Here is a 15,244-nt window from a genome sequence, read left to right as displayed (position 1 = left end):
ATGTTTACTTTTTACGATAAATTATTAAAGTTGATGAATGAAGGATGACGCTTTTAACAGCACCTTTCATTCCTATTTTTGAATTGCGTCTAAATATAAAGTTCCCGGTCTTGTTAAAATAAGCCGTCCGTCCGTTCCCCCCCCCCCCCCCCGTTTGTAGTACTAGCAATAGCAAGTGGATGCAACATCAAACCAAACCTGCGTCTCAGGAATACTTGGACAGAAATGAAGGTAAACCCATCCATCATTTAATTTATATTCTTGCATCCTAATTCAAACATCTATTTCATAAAACTATATAAAACATTTTTTTATTAGGGTATTATATTTGCTGTACTGATGTGTTTGATGTGATTTGTTAAAGTTAATATATTAAAGAATATTGCACATTTAAATTAATCCTGCAATTATTATCACTGTCAGCTATTTCCTAAAGGTTTCTTGTTGTATTTTTTACAGAGTGCCCTAATGGTTCCCTTGCTTTTAGCTTCATTGGTCTCAAATTGTTGGACTGCCCGCCAGGTGACTGACTCACAAATCAATTAATAGATTACTCAACAAAGTTACAGCATCATGTAAAAGTATCTTCCACCCTTTTCACTGGAGGAACTGGCCTCCCCAAGCAATGTTATATCTAAAAGGAGCAAGTAAGTTACATATTAATTTATTATTTTGGTATTTTTCATATAAACAAGATGAAGCAATTGTCCCAGTTGGCAACTGTATTTGTAACAGACCTTGAGAGTCACAACAAATGGACGTTGTAGGACAGAGTGATCATGATCGTTCTCTTTCAGCGGCACATCGGCCGATCATGCAGCGTTCTGGTAGAGAGGATGTAGTACAGCCAGGTAGGTAAAGGGTCATGTATAGCTCCAATCTTTGCAGTTCAGGGACTCATGTTCACCTTAAAAACCACAGGAATACCTTACCTTAAGGAACAACACAGTAACCAATACGAATGAATAACTAATAGGACTATGAAAAACTTAATTTTAATAACTGGAAATAGTATGATTATGAGGAAGAAAATATATCTTAAGAATTTTAAATATGTATGAGTGAATGCATACTTTTTATGTTTTCACATGTTTTTGTGTTTCTCTCTCTGCAGTCAAACAGAGTTGGAACAGAAATACACTGTCGATGTTTCACACTTGGTCCGTTCTTCTTGATATGCTGCATTATAAGTACCACAAAAAGGTACAAAATCATATTTAGAGTGATCCTTCTTTTCCTGACACCTTCCACTATGATTGTGTGTCAACTTATATCTGATTTGGTATGCATTCCTATTCTTGTGTTTAGGTAGAGAAAACTCCAGCCGGCTGAATCAATTGCAATTGAAAAGCAATCACTGTGAACAAAGCCTTTGTACATCCTGCCTAGACTTCAAACATTAAATAAGATGTTCATCATGAATACAACTTGAACTTGAAGTGTGTTTTTACTGCCAGCAAAACCATGTGCGCTGTGTTTTTTTTATTTTGAGCTTATTAAAAGGTCCATATATTGTGTTAATATGCAAAGTACACTTTTTATTTGTGGCAACCTAGGGTTCCTGATGAGATTGTACCATTCATTAAATATTAAATATTTGAATTACATCAATTCAATTATTTTATTATATCGATGATGTAGCCTACTGTGCTGTGGGGAAAATTAGTGGATGTAGTATTTATTTATTTATGTATTGTATTATTAAATCCTTTGAGGCAATTTGACGAATATTGTTCCATTTCATTGCCATTTTCCATCGTAAAGTAATATTCAAAATTTTAAAAGTAGAGAGTAGATCCCGCTCACTTAGCCAATGATGTGTGCGGGATGCCCTCGAGCCTAAATTATCCAAATGGCATCATCAACAGTGATGATTATTACGTCATTAAGATATTGTAAATTGCTTCTGCTGCCTCACTGTAGTTGTGATTCTCCCTTCACTAGAGTTGTAAACTGTTTGTATCAAACGAAGGTCATGTTTTCTTCTCTGAGTTCATGAGTTCATCTCTTTTAACCCATTAATTTAAATAGAAACATAAAGCATGCTGCGTTAGGATCAGTAGGTGCATCACCAAATGAATAGCGTACCGCACACTTTCAATCTTTAACAAATTCACTTTATTCGACGTCAAATAAGAATTTCTGATAGAAAGTTTCTTGCTTCAACAATTACATGCTTAGACATTTTTACATATTAAAGTCTTTGTACACGTTATATTTTACGCAATGAAACACATGAAAAAACCCTTATGGCTTGCTAATACTTGTTCTTTATATTCTACAAGAGACGGCAAATGAAAGTTGCGATTGTGTTGGCGATACAATCCAACAAGAGGCGCTAGGCTGCCCCCTGGTGTCCACTCAGATGTCCCGCAGGTCCTTCTGGATTGCCCACAGAGTGCTGGCACTCGCCTGCAATTGGGCCACCTCCGCCGTGTTCAGCGTCATGTTAACCACACTGGACACGCCCCCATTGTTCAGCACACACGGCAGACTCAGATACACCTCGTCAGTGATGCCATACATTCCCTGTTGATCAACCCAACCGTTTAGAGCAAGAACAACCAACCAACATCATGGGTGCGTGTGTGTGTGTGTGTGTGTGTGTGAGGTCCTCACCTTGACCATGGTGGAGACGGGGTGAATCCGGTTCATGTTCTTGATGAGGCTCTCGACCAGGTCAGCCACACTGAGTCCAATGGCCCAGTTGGTGTAGCCCTTCAACTTGATGATCTCATAGGCACTGCAACACACATACAGCCCCTGCACATGTCATCCACAAACACGGCTGTATTGATTGAACTCTGAAGGGCGAGGTAGGATTAAACATATCGACAAACCTACGTCAATAGGGCGAAAAATAGTGAGCAGTTGAGCTTGTGTGCGCACGGGATCCAACAGTGACTATTAGGTAATACTAGGTTGGACTTTTGTAACATACACTAGATTTCTAAACAGCAGTTAGCATTGTGAGCATTGTTAGGATACCTGTCTACCACCATCTTGTGGGTGTCCTTCCAGTTCTCTGTGTCGCCGTCCATGCCAATTTTAGGGTTCAATGTCTGCAGGTTGACCCCCGCCACGTTGGTTCCACTCCACACAGGAACTGGAAGCATGGTCGTGGTTAATCACAGTGCTAGTGGCTACATGAAAGTTTCCTTTATCATGTTAATGTAAGGTAACTATACATTAAGTTAGAGAGGCAGAAGCAGAGTCCCTTACATGTTTCTAATAGAGTTTCGGGGACATAAGGTCTAATACAAAGCAATGCGGTGGTTTGGGGCTGCAATGTGACTAGGGATTATCCTACCGATCGTCTCTCACACTTTCTACAGCGTGTCCATGATCTCACACACACACGCACCCGAACACGCACACCCATCCCCCCTCCCTACAACACACACACACACACACACACACACACACACACACACACACACACACACACACACACACACACACACACACACACACACACACACCTATCCCCCCTTCCACACACACATCCACACACACACACACACACACACACACACACACACACACACACACACACACACACACACACACACACACACACACACACACACACACACGCTACACACCGCTGGTGTCTCCGTGCTCCCCGAGGATCCAGCCGCTGAAGCTGCTGGAGTGGATGCCCAGCCGGTCGGACATCAGGTAGCGGAAGCGAGCCGAGTCCAGGTTGGTGCCGCTGCCGATGACGCGGTGCTTGGGAAGGCCGCTCAGCTTCCAGGTCACGTAGGTCAGCACGTCCACTGTGGACAGGTGGCGACACCAGCTGGGGTTTAATAGCAGCAGGTGTACTGTGTGCAGTCTAACGCTTCTCTTGTGTTTCGGATGGTGGCGGAAATAGGGAGACTGCGTTCGTAATGTTTATTTTTTGTTTTCTCTGTAGGATAGCGGTTATGGGGTTGGACTCCAAGTCAAAAGGTTCTGAGTTTTGAACCGTAATGTGTACATTCTAGGCAGAGGTGAGGCATTGCTCCTACCAGCACATTGTTGACATGTTTATGAAAGTCACTGTTAATCGCTTTGGATTAAAGATTCTGCTGAATGGCTCCTAGTAAACTAACACTAAAAAGACAAAGACAGACAAAACAGAGAGACAAATAGAGAGACAGAGATAGAAACCTCCACGTGTGCGTTTAAACCCCCCCAGCGCGTGACGAGAAGCTGGTACTCTACCTGGGTTGGACACCACCACGATGATGCAGTTAGGGCTGTGTTTGACGATCTGAGGGATGATGTGTTTGAAGACGTTGACGTTCCTCTGCACCAGGTTGAGGCGGCTCTCGCCCTCTTGCTGCCTCACACCCGCCGTCACCACCACGATGCGGGAGTTGGCAGTGACCTTGTAGTCTGAGAGGGGGAGAGAGAGTGAGAGAGTCACACTTCAGACTCATCTCTGGACATTCACAGACAAATGTGGCGTTGAACACAAGCTGTTGGTTTCCTCTGCTAGCAGTCTTCTCCTTCAGCCTGTGTTTACCGGTATGTAAGTCCAGTCAGGGGACCAGTAACTGGTCCTCACAACAGTCCCAACACCAGCAGCTGGGTGCTGGGCCATATCGGGGAGCCACTCGCCTTTATCTGCGACTATCTTGGTCTTCAGGAAGAGGCTGCCGTGCTGCAGGTCCATCATCTCCCCCCTCAGCTTGTCCTCCATCACATCCACCAGGGCCAGCTCATCAGCCAGCTCCTGCACATGCACAAGCACATGCACACACACACGCACGCACACACAGAGTTAATAATCAGTATCATACATTGCTGCACAGCCATTATGGTCAGTTAAGTAGATTAAAGTGTTTTTTAGATCGCAGCTTTGAATCACAGGATGACCCTGTCGTAACTATATAACAATTGTACAGTGTCTGTGTAATAACCAACTCATTGACAGACCCGGAGACACATACAGACAGAGACAGACAGAGACAGACAGAGACAGACAGAGACAGAGAGGTAATCCTGTCTCCCTTGTAGCAGGCCAGATCCCCGGGGAATTACCCTTTAAGTGACACCACAGCGGTAATCAGTCCTGTAATCTCAGCCCTGGTTGAAAGAGACTCTTACCCGGAGCAGGATGCTGACGGCACAGGCCATGCCCACCTGGCCCACCCCCACCACCGTCACCTTGTTCCTGGGGGGCTCCGCCGGCCCAGTGAACAGCGGCGTGATCAGCCTTTGCAGAATGGAGGACATTTTGAGTGCTGCAAAGACAAGAGAGGTTGGGAGAAGGAGATAGAGAAACGGGGGAGAAGGGGAGAGAGAAGGGAGAAGGGAGGATAAAAGAGGTGAAGGGACAGAGAGAAAGAGGGAAGAAGGAGAGATAGTTAAGTAAGAAAATAGTGGGAAGCAGAAGAGAGATAATGAAGCAAGCAACTAAAAAAGAAAAACGACCGGACAGCAGAGATGACCTTCCGCATCTAAAGCCCGACTCGCCCAACATTAAAAGCGGGTCCTGTGATGAAGACCGACAGGCCAATGTTAAGCATATGGCTTTAAAGCAAACCTCACGGGATCCCAAATCGAGATCACCAGCACTGCCAGAAGCCACCAGCTTGTATGAAACCGATACCCAAAACACATACAAAGTATCATCTACTGCAGAGTCCCCTGCAGCAGACGAAGACACAGACACCCCCTTCCCCTGGCTCTCCCTCGACAACGACAGCCACAACTTATACTTGCTTTCTCTGGCGATACTCCGAGCTGCGATGTACAGACACCAAACCGTAATCAGCATGGCAAACCAAGAGACTAAGAGACACACACACACGCGCGCACACACACTCTGCCTCGCCCGCTACACACAGCGCTCAGTAGGCTTCCCCCCTTTGCGTTCGCATCACCCCCTCCCTGGCAGCACGTTGGCGGGGCCAAGAATGATGTCCAGGTCCCTGGCAAGATTATTAAAGCACCCGGGCAAGGAAAGCCGATGTGTAAGTGTGCGTGCAAAACAGCGTGTGTGAGCCACACTCACTTTGCCGTCCTCCCCAAACGGAGGGAGGCTGTAATCTGAGGCCGAACTTGACAGAGCGCCCACAGACAGTTAGAGGAGTTAGTGTAATCTCTTAACCCGGCCTCCATCTGCCTCCACCTGCTGTGCACCATGCATCCAGGTTTGGGAGTGGTATAATACAGTCTCTGAGACCCAAGATATTCGCTCCCGAAGTGTGTGTACACTAAACAACTGTTTGTTTACACACTTGAAATGAAATCTGGCAGAGGAAAGCATGAATATCCATGCAATAACAATCGTTCAATCTCAAAAGCTGTGTTTAATATTGGGTTATATTAAACCAACATTATTATTTATCTGAGATTAAAACTAAAATCCAAGCCAAGAAAGTTGTGCAATATTTGGGCATTCTGTCAAATAGATCTAACTTGATTTTGGAGGCCAATATTTGTAATATTAGTCAATTATAACACTATATTAACCCTGATAAAAACAAAAATTAAAACACAATCGCAAAAAACACAAATATAGCCATATAGCAAAAAGTGCATTGAGAAGGCTGCGCGCAAAAATGGATGAATCTACCAAGCGAAGGCAAGTGCTGCTCCAACATATTATGACAGTTACTAATGTGGTAGATTAGTAGCCTGGGTCATCACAACTATCTAAAGTTTCAGTGAACAATGTTAACAAGTCTTCAAAATATTCAAAAGCTATTTACAAACCTAGTGCTTGCTTCTCTCAACGGTTTCTGGTGGACTCTGCAAAGGACGGTGGTGAGGGACACTTTTATTCTTCACGGCTGGCTTGTGGACAAATAGTTGCAGGGGTTTCAGCTGATAAGACCCTTGAGCTTGTTTGCCTTGAGTCCATTGATAACATAATGTCATCACTCTGACGCATTGATACATTAGCTCATCCATAATTCAGAAGACCGAAACACGATTTGAATGCACTTTGGAAGTAAAAATGTCACGATGGGGACATGAGAATATCCTTCACTTTTCTTTGCCATTGTATTAGCCAAACGTACGTGTCCGACAATAGTAACAAATGCAGATCTGTGGTACAGTAGGCTAACCAATGGCATCAAATGAATTGTGTTTGCTTAAAAAGGTGTGTTTGCACTTTAAACGGCGCTGATGCGAGCACAGCTGCTCCACTCGACTACAACGTGATACACAGAGTCAGCAGACACGACTGCTTCTGTTGCAACCCTAGGCCTGGGGAAGTAATATTATCGGGGGCAGGTTTTTTCACTGACTATACGTGAATACATTTAATGAGATCTGGGGTTACAATTAATTTAGTGTTGTTACAAGTCTACTTGACAAACATCTGCCATGGGGACTTCTTGTTTAAGGGCAGTGACATACTACCATATGGCCTAAACTTATTCAAACCAACAGCATGTATCAGTTCTATTCTTCCACTAGCAATAGCACAACAGTGATACTCACCCCTTAATGTTGTATTTGCCTCCTGTGTATCCTGGTTGATGCTGGAGCCTTCTGGAGTCATCCGTTAATGAAGTCTGTTTAGCACAATTCAATCGGCATGCATGCAAAAAAATTCGCTAACACACAATGACCAGAGGTGTTGCTTTTTGGACCTAAAGAATGTCCCTTAAATTACCTAAAACCTCTCTGGCTTCCTGAAGGCCTTAGGGAGTCATGCAATCATGGTTTTGGTAGGGGGGGGGGGGGGGCACCAGATGGACCCGTTAGACGGAAACCAATGTGATCAAGGGGTTGGTTGAACAGATATGAGTTTTGGGCAGGTGTCTCATTCGGTCACTAGCCAGTTTGTCCGGTTGAACTTTGAAAAGGAAACTTTGCAGCAATAGGCACTTTTGGGCTGAGAGAGAGTGACAGATAGTGACTTTGACAACACTTGAGCTAGGACAGGGAATTTGATTAAAAGGAGAAATCAAAGAATAATCAAATGAAGCTGTATAGACCTACAACGTCACGCTAAAGTAGCAGTATAACAGCGTCTATAAAGCTATTATAAATATATATATTTTTTCATCATTACATAGCCGTATTCTTCGAAACACACATTTCCAGAAATATGCCTTTTCATCCATGTAGGATCAGAGAGTTCTTCTATTCTGATCAGTGGCCAGTGCAGGGTCAGCACCTTGGTCAGCACAGTGTGTTGGCTGAGAAACAGACTTCTGGGACAATAGACTGTAGGTCTTGGCTCAAGCGCCGGACAGCACAAGAGCGCCCTCTATTGGATAATCTCAGGAGCACGTTCTGGTGGCCTTAACGAGGGTGTGGATTTCAGCAACGCAAAAGCATGTTTTTGCAGGTAGTATCTGCATAGGTGGATTTAGTGTTGTGAGGAGCATAGAATCAATTTATATTTTTACTTTCTACATATCCAGGAACAAAGCTTTATGAGTCTTAAATCCTAACTCAAAGCACACATAATCAAAGGGTAAAGACAAATCATCTGACCCATCCCAACCACATGAAGATGGGGTGACTATAACAACGGGGAATGAAACACAAACCATAGTACAGCACGATAAGCCTCTGTACCCTAGATTCTAGAGTAAAGAGGCCTCTTGTGCTGTACTATGGCAGGGCTAGGGCCTAGACTGAGGCACCAGGGCCAGAAGCTCCACAACTGCTGAGGGGGTCCTCAGAACAGCTGCAATCAAGGCTTGAAGAGCCTCTCTTCTTAAAACCTGAGAGGATTTCCTTTAGCTCAAGTCTCAGATTAGCGTAACCTTCTATGATGTTTTGTTACCGTTCATATTTTCCATTGTAGCAGTGGTTGTCAAATGCAGTATTTGTTTTATTGATCAAGATATTACTTTTATGGCCAGTGTTTGGACTGTGAACACACTGCAGTGTGTATATATATATATTTAAATTGTACCATGATTCAATTTTAGGATACATTAACTATATTGAATTATGTAATCTGTAATGACTGTTCTAAACCAAGTCAAAACTAAACCGTAAATATGTAAATATGGAGATTTCAGTTTAGATTCTTAATATTAAATACATACTACTTTGTATGTTTGCCTTTGTTCAACTTTCCTGTTTATCATTTGACGGACTCCTTAAATCTAGGCAGCAAAAAGACACAATGGCAACGAATATCTCAATTACCAAGTTTATTTCATGATATACCATCTACATCATCATAAATAAAAACAGATTTGAAATCCTTACCCACATAATCCCAATTAGCTGCCATATGAAAGACCAAATCAAATGTGTTTCTCCGGGTCCATGTACATACTGCTTTCACTTAGTACATGGCTTTTATAAAATGGTCTCAACGCACCGCATTAGAAAATTATGAAAATACAAACAAAGATACCTATTCTTTTGGAACGCACCCTCCGTGCACCCAAACAAGCTCTCCTCTTTGTGGGGGTCAAGGACCCGTGTCGCCGACAATTTGTTAAAATTGTTCTGATTTACATTAGGCAGCCTTAGTCAAGAGTGAAAGGGAAAGTCCACCGTGTGGAGCTTCCTCCGTGGCTCTGTGGGCAGGGAGATGGATTATGTGGGTGCACTGCACAGCCAGTCCTGCCGATGGGACTGAAGGATCAGAAACCTTTTCAAAAAGCACAACAAAGCACTAAAACCAATGCATGTCAACTCACATGGGCACTCGGGCAGGGCTGCACATCCTGTACGTACTGCCGCGTGGTACGGATTCAAAAACGCGTTTCCTTTAACCAATGGCATTTGGGCACATTATTAGAATGTATGCGTTCAATTCAAAATCAAGATTTCGGCGGCATCGCCTCTTGGCAGTGTAAAATCTCGAGCCCTACGCGCCGATGCTCGCGTCCTAACTTCTGCTCGTTCTATCAGGCTAGCCTTGAGGCCAGCGTTCAGCCGAGCATTGCCGGTGACTAGTCACCGAACGTAAAACATCACATCTTGTACATCGGTTAGTATGCTCCCGTGCCCCGCCGGGCACAGGTCAAGCGGGGCCGGCCTGCGCCCGGCGGCGATAATGAGGCGTTCTATCTAGCTCTACAACTACACAGTAGATTCAAATTATGGTCTACATAGAAAACACATGTAGAGCCGCTGTGGTTAGTAGCATCACGGTGTGCTTTGAAAATAGGAGGCGGTGGGGGGTGGGGGGCTAGGGGGGGGGGCACCAGGTGCTGCCCACAGTGTCCGGCGTCGCGCAGTCAGAAAGAATAAGCCTCAATAAGCCCCGGCCGTGACAGACCGATGGCATCTCGAAAAAATACAAACATGCAATAATAACTGCCATTTTCCTTCTCCGCCTATTTCTACACATACGGGTAAGATGGAGACAAAGACAAACAATTCACACGGATTAAAAACATCCTAAAATATGTGGTTCTTTCCCCCTTCCTGTTATTTTTTTTTAATACCAAAAGCTGAAAGAGAGAACAGGAGAAAGAAATTAAAAAATAAAAAGCTTGCACAAATTAGCGGCGTGAGAAAGAGTCCACCCGCGTAAAACAGTGTCCTTGATTTAACGATTTATCAAATGAGGTTATCCAGGTTAACTGCTGCGCTGCAGTCGACGCATGGCAGGAAATGACACAGGGCGTGGCGATTGAAGGGGGGGGGGGGGGTGGGGCAGGGGAGCTGGGCTGGGCTGGGCGGGGGTGCAGGTGTCCTTACTTGCCGGCTCCGTCCGCGGTGCTGGCGGCGCCGAGGCCGAGGTGGGCCACAGCGTGGTCCACCGCCCCCTGGAGAGGGGTGACCACGCTGTCCAGGAGGCCCCTGAGCTCAGTGCCCACCCGCTTGGCGTCCAGGTGGGTGTAGGCGTACCAGACGGCGCCCGCCACCGCCGCCAGGAGCAGCAGCCGCAGCAGCAAACGCAGGACGCCACACAGGAAGCCGCCGCTGCCGCCGCAGCAGGCCGCCGCCGCCTTCCCGCCCGAGCCCTCTGATGCGGCGTCCCCGCAGCCTCTGGAGACGGACTCGGAGCTGAAGGTGCGGCTCTCCCTCTGGGCGCTGCGCTTCAGGAGGGACTCGTCCAGCCAGTACTCGCTGGGCTTCGGCGGTCGGCCCGCCGCGCCTCTTATGGGCCGCCTGCAGGTGGCGCTGAGCGGGAGAAGAAAAGGACGCGGGAATTAAACGTGCTGCACGGAGAAGGAGTTGTTCTTATTTTAGGATATTAAACTGTCAATATAAGCGCTCTACAATAAACAATTATTGTTATGAACAGTTAAAGAAAAAGGTAGGAAAGGCAGTGATTGGTCCAATCATTGCAAGCTACCACCTATCCTACCTTTAAATGCAATATTGGTTTATGGTTTTCATAAACCCAGCAATAAACATGCAGAACCATAAACCAATAAACTAAACCCTATAAACTACTAGGTGTCCATGAACAGGTGCACCCCGCCACCACCCGCTTGGAGGACACTGAACAGACTAAATACTGAAACTAAACTAAAGTGTCATTACAATTAAACGGTTCTCTCTGCAGAACGCTATGTGAAGAACCAAACCTTAATCAACCCCCGACAGAGGTCTTGCAAAAAAAATAAAATAAACGTAATTCCAACAATTAATCAGGAACTATGGCGGCCAAATCAAAAACTTGTTTCCTTCTACACACTAAACGACCAAAATTAGATAACGGCGCTAAATACGTAATTTGTATCAGCCAAATTAGAGGCTAACAGGCAAATGCTGGCCTAATCTCCTCCGGCTGGAATAAGTGTTCTCATTGGGACACACACAGGCTGAGTGAGGAGTGAGCAGAGCGGAGGCTAACCAGCTACACTGCCAGAGCAACGCCAATCCCCTACTCCTACTACTAGTGCAGGTTGCAACAGGAAAACAAGAGAATCAACGTTAATATAAATATATTAAGTACCCACCACACTCATAGTTAGGAGGAACACCGTCTTTTTGACCAATCTTTGTTGTTGTTTTTCTTCTCGAAAACCAATATATTTGTATAAAATAAATATTCTGAAACCCACTATTTGTGCTTTGCCGAATAGTGCATTCTGCTCCACACCTACTATAGACACATGGACCATCTGTCTGAATCAGTCCACTCTTAGTGATGAAATAACTGCCTGGCATGGTTTCACGTTTAACATGAGGTAAGGCGAGCATATGTGAACTCATTACCTGATGCCCATGGGTGTGCTGAATTCATTGGCAAGGATATCTTCCACCACACTCTCGCTGCCTTTGGTAGGCGTCTGGTCCCCGCTAGCCAGGGTCTCCTCCACCACCTTTCAACACATACAAGAAAATATGATTCAAAAAGGCATCTTCCTACAACACCACCGGAGGGTTGAACATGATGTACAGTGCACGTCTCAATCTTAGTCATCGTTCACGATAAAACCAACTGGATGCTTGGTTATTCTAGAATATCTGGTCGAGAAGTTCCAAGATGGCGGCTTGGAATGTTCTTTTGGAACTCCAGATCACATGATGTAAAGTTTCCCGTTGGCAGAGAGGCACCAGAACGGCTCCAACCTTGGTCTGCCTTCTGCTGCTGGTCCTGGTGGTGACGGGGATTTTGCCACGGCTCCTTATGGCTTTCTCTACAACAGGCGGAGGCTCAGGAGCACCCATCTCCTCTGGTGGTCATGAAGGGCAACAGAAAACACAGCATGGTGAAATTAAGTAATCCAACAGCACTGGGGATCGTCATTGCTGACTTACGGATTTCATTGAGTTTTCTCCATTTTATAGCACATTTATTATTATCCGTTAATGTCCAGTTAACAAGTGTCGGTTACATTTAGAAAAGAATTAGGAATAAGTCCTACAATAAGAATAGGTATCCACAGATACACTGAATACCTACCGTACCCATCAATTAAAGCACAGGGCAGAAAGGCAAAAGATGGTCAAACTCTATTGAGCGTATAGGTATTGGGCATAGTAGGATACTGAAATGGTCAGGAAGTTTGACTCTCACACAAAAGGTTTAAACCCCATTGTCTGCAGCCGATCGATGGGCCTCCCAGTCTGAGCCTCCACCCCCACGAACCATGTCCCTACCCTTGCTGGCAATCGTAGTGCACATCACTGCTCTTATTACATGTGTATAAATATACAGTTCCATTACTATAAACATATATATATTAGGAACTATAGGGCAACAAAAAAAAAGGCATCAGCGAGTCAATATTAATATACAAATAAGCATAGCTACTCCCTTTAACCCAAGCAGAAGTAACTTTGCATAAGAGGGTTTGGCCAGCAGAGGTACTGCATGAAGTACATTTGATTTGAACAAGGGTACCTGCATCTTTCAATTAGGAGTTTCCTTAAGCCAGGTAAGGAACTTAGTTAGTAAGCCCCATCGTTTATGCAAATTATGCAAAGCGCTACATTGTGTTAAGTAGCTCTGCTTTGTTTATGCATGTTGTGCTATTTTTTTTCCTTTCTTTGGTGCTTCCAGTTAAATTGTTTAAAACAAATCCAGTAAAATCAAATTCTCTCACAAGTAAAATAATCCCTGGCCTAGTGGGTCACCAAAGAAAAGGATAATTTCCTACAACACTCAATTTATTTTAAAGATCATGTAAATAAAACCAATGACAACAACAGGTGCAATGTATACATATTGAGGATTTTACCGTCTTCCTTGTCACTGTACTGGTCAGTATGGGTGTTGCCGTTCTGGTTAGTGTCTGCCAGGGCGGTGATCTCTGGGACAGCCTCTGTAACAGTAGGACTGTCAGATGGGGGCTCATCCAAAACCTTCTGCAATTTCCTCTCATACAATTTACGAGTGGAAGCTGCACAGAGAAATGTGTCACAGGAAATGTTGTCACACAAGCAATATCCTCTCGATGCATTACTTGCTTGACCATTGAACACATTTGAGAATTCAGTTTATTTTACCTTAATTGTATACTTTATTTACAGGTAAATAAATATATGTATAAATCATGTTACATCTTTAATTATCTTACAATCATTGTAAAGTACCGAAGGTCAATGTTGACATTTGAATAATGCCTCATTATAAATTAAATACAGTTAATAATTACCTTGCATATCTGATCATCACTGAAAATTAAGGATCAAACTGGTAGGCATTGAAAATACCATCGGAACTCACCAACAACGGGTCCAGTATTCACGCCATGCTTTACCAGCTGTTCCCTCAAGTCTTCATCCGTAATTTCGGTCACGTCTGTCTCCTCAGTGCGAGGCCTGTCCGTCTTCCTTGCGGCCTTCTGAAACGAGACATTCACAAGTCAAGACACCAACCAGGTGAACACACCAACCCACTTCAACACGATACAACACAAGAGGAGGAGCGCATGTCACACATCAAAAAAAACGGCGCCAAATAAACACACGTGATTCCGTCTCCACTTTCAATACAATACAATATAAAGACAACACCAACGTACCCTCCCGGAGCGGCTTCTGTTGGAGACCACGGGGGTGGGGAGCTCATCGTCGCTGGAGAAGGGGTCCGGGGGTGGCGGGCTGCTCTTGGTGTTCAGCGCGGTCAGGTTCTTGAGGTAGAGCTGGATGTACACTTCCTTCTTGTGCTCCCCGCTCGGCAGAGCCACATTGTTGGCCAGCAGCTCGTTCTTGAGCTTATCCTTGGTGAGGACCGACGGATCTTCAAGGAATTCGGCCATGGCTTCTTAGAGATTGTGTTTGATTTTGATTTTTTTTGGGCTTAAGGATGTTGAAAGCGTACCTGGCTCTTCTCTCAGACAACAACACAGACAACGTGCCCGAATAGCGCTGTTGTCAAACGGCGCCTAGTTGCTAACAATGTAGCCCAAGCCCAACAACACACGTTTAGCTAATTAAAGAGCCACTTTCACTTAATTTTCCGCTAAACAAAAACCCGTGCGCTGTATTTCGAACAAAATCCGTCTCCGGCGAGCGAAACTTTATCTTAATTTAATAATAAAATAAGCAAAAACATGAATGAATTGTGTTAGCAACAAAGCGGCCCACTTGCTACTGTCTCTCCGTAGACGCATCGGAGCTAAACAATAACAGCGCCTGCTATTGGCCGCGTTGCCCTACAAACTGCACTCTGATTGGTTGGCTATGAATGGAACCCTGGCTGACTGTCGCCACAAAGAAACCACACTCAGTAGCGGTTTACAGCTCTTATCAATTTACGAGATTTGTGTTTTCTATTGGTGAATCATAAACATTTGTTTGAAAAGTAAAACCCCAAAAATCTGATATAAATTAACCGAGCAAGCCTGACAATATAAAACCTTATGAACCGAGTAGTTTTTCATAAATCTAGTCCGAGCTGACGTTTGGAGAA

At 44.5% G+C, this 15,244-nt stretch overlaps 2 protein-coding genes and 1 long non-coding RNA gene across 8 annotated transcripts; 1 reads left to right on the top strand and 2 right to left on the bottom strand.

Annotated features, from left to right (window-relative positions):
• Positions 1-657: 657 nt before the first annotated feature.
• On the top strand, positions 658-1,517 carry LOC115550671 (uncharacterized). The gene is made up of 3 exons (XR_003977933.1): positions 658-851; positions 1,115-1,203; positions 1,309-1,517. It is a non-coding gene; the product is annotated as an uncharacterized LOC115550671 (long non-coding RNA).
• A 578-nt stretch (positions 1,518-2,095) lies between these two features.
• ldhbb (lactate dehydrogenase Bb) lies at positions 2,096-7,522 on the bottom strand. 3 transcript variants are annotated; one of them, XM_030365913.1, is made up of 8 exons: positions 7,447-7,522; positions 5,098-5,234; positions 4,609-4,723; positions 4,210-4,383; positions 3,606-3,779; positions 2,989-3,106; positions 2,620-2,743; positions 2,096-2,529 (listed from the first exon to the last, which is right to left on the bottom strand). In XM_030365913.1, the coding sequence occupies exons 1-8, from the start codon at positions 7,505-7,507 to the stop codon at positions 2,362-2,364; spliced, it is 1,071 nt and encodes a 356-aa protein (XP_030221773.1). In that variant the 5' UTR covers positions 7,508-7,522; the 3' UTR covers positions 2,096-2,361. The 3 variants fall into 3 exon arrangements, with proteins under 3 accessions (XP_030221773.1, XP_030221775.1, XP_030221774.1); XM_030365915.1 differs by lacking the exon at positions 7,447-7,522 and adding an exon at positions 6,712-6,867; XM_030365914.1 differs by lacking the exon at positions 7,447-7,522 and adding an exon at positions 5,716-5,785.
• Positions 7,523-9,107: 1,585 nt separating this feature from the next.
• tmpob (thymopoietin b) lies at positions 9,108-15,244 on the bottom strand. Of its 4 annotated transcripts, none has more exons than XM_030365905.1 (6): positions 14,355-15,244; positions 14,057-14,171; positions 13,569-13,730; positions 12,457-12,560; positions 12,100-12,206; positions 9,108-11,055 (listed from the first exon to the last, which is right to left on the bottom strand). In XM_030365905.1, the coding sequence occupies exons 1-6, from the start codon at positions 14,589-14,591 to the stop codon at positions 10,626-10,628; spliced, it is 1,155 nt and encodes a 384-aa protein (XP_030221765.1). In that variant the 5' UTR covers positions 14,592-15,244; the 3' UTR covers positions 9,108-10,625. The 4 variants fall into 4 exon arrangements, with proteins under 4 accessions (XP_030221765.1, XP_030221767.1, XP_030221764.1 ...); XM_030365907.1 differs by having other exon boundaries at positions 13,569-13,652; positions 14,355-15,242; XM_030365904.1 differs by having other exon boundaries at positions 14,057-14,174; positions 14,355-15,239.

This window comes from Gadus morhua, chromosome 9 (assembly GCF_902167405.1).
Source record: "Gadus morhua chromosome 9, gadMor3.0, whole genome shotgun sequence".
In the NCBI taxonomy this organism is placed as follows: domain Eukaryota; kingdom Metazoa; phylum Chordata; class Actinopteri; order Gadiformes; family Gadidae; genus Gadus; species Gadus morhua.
Note: the sequence above shows the minus strand (reverse complement) of the source record. Positions and strands in the feature narration are given on the sequence as shown.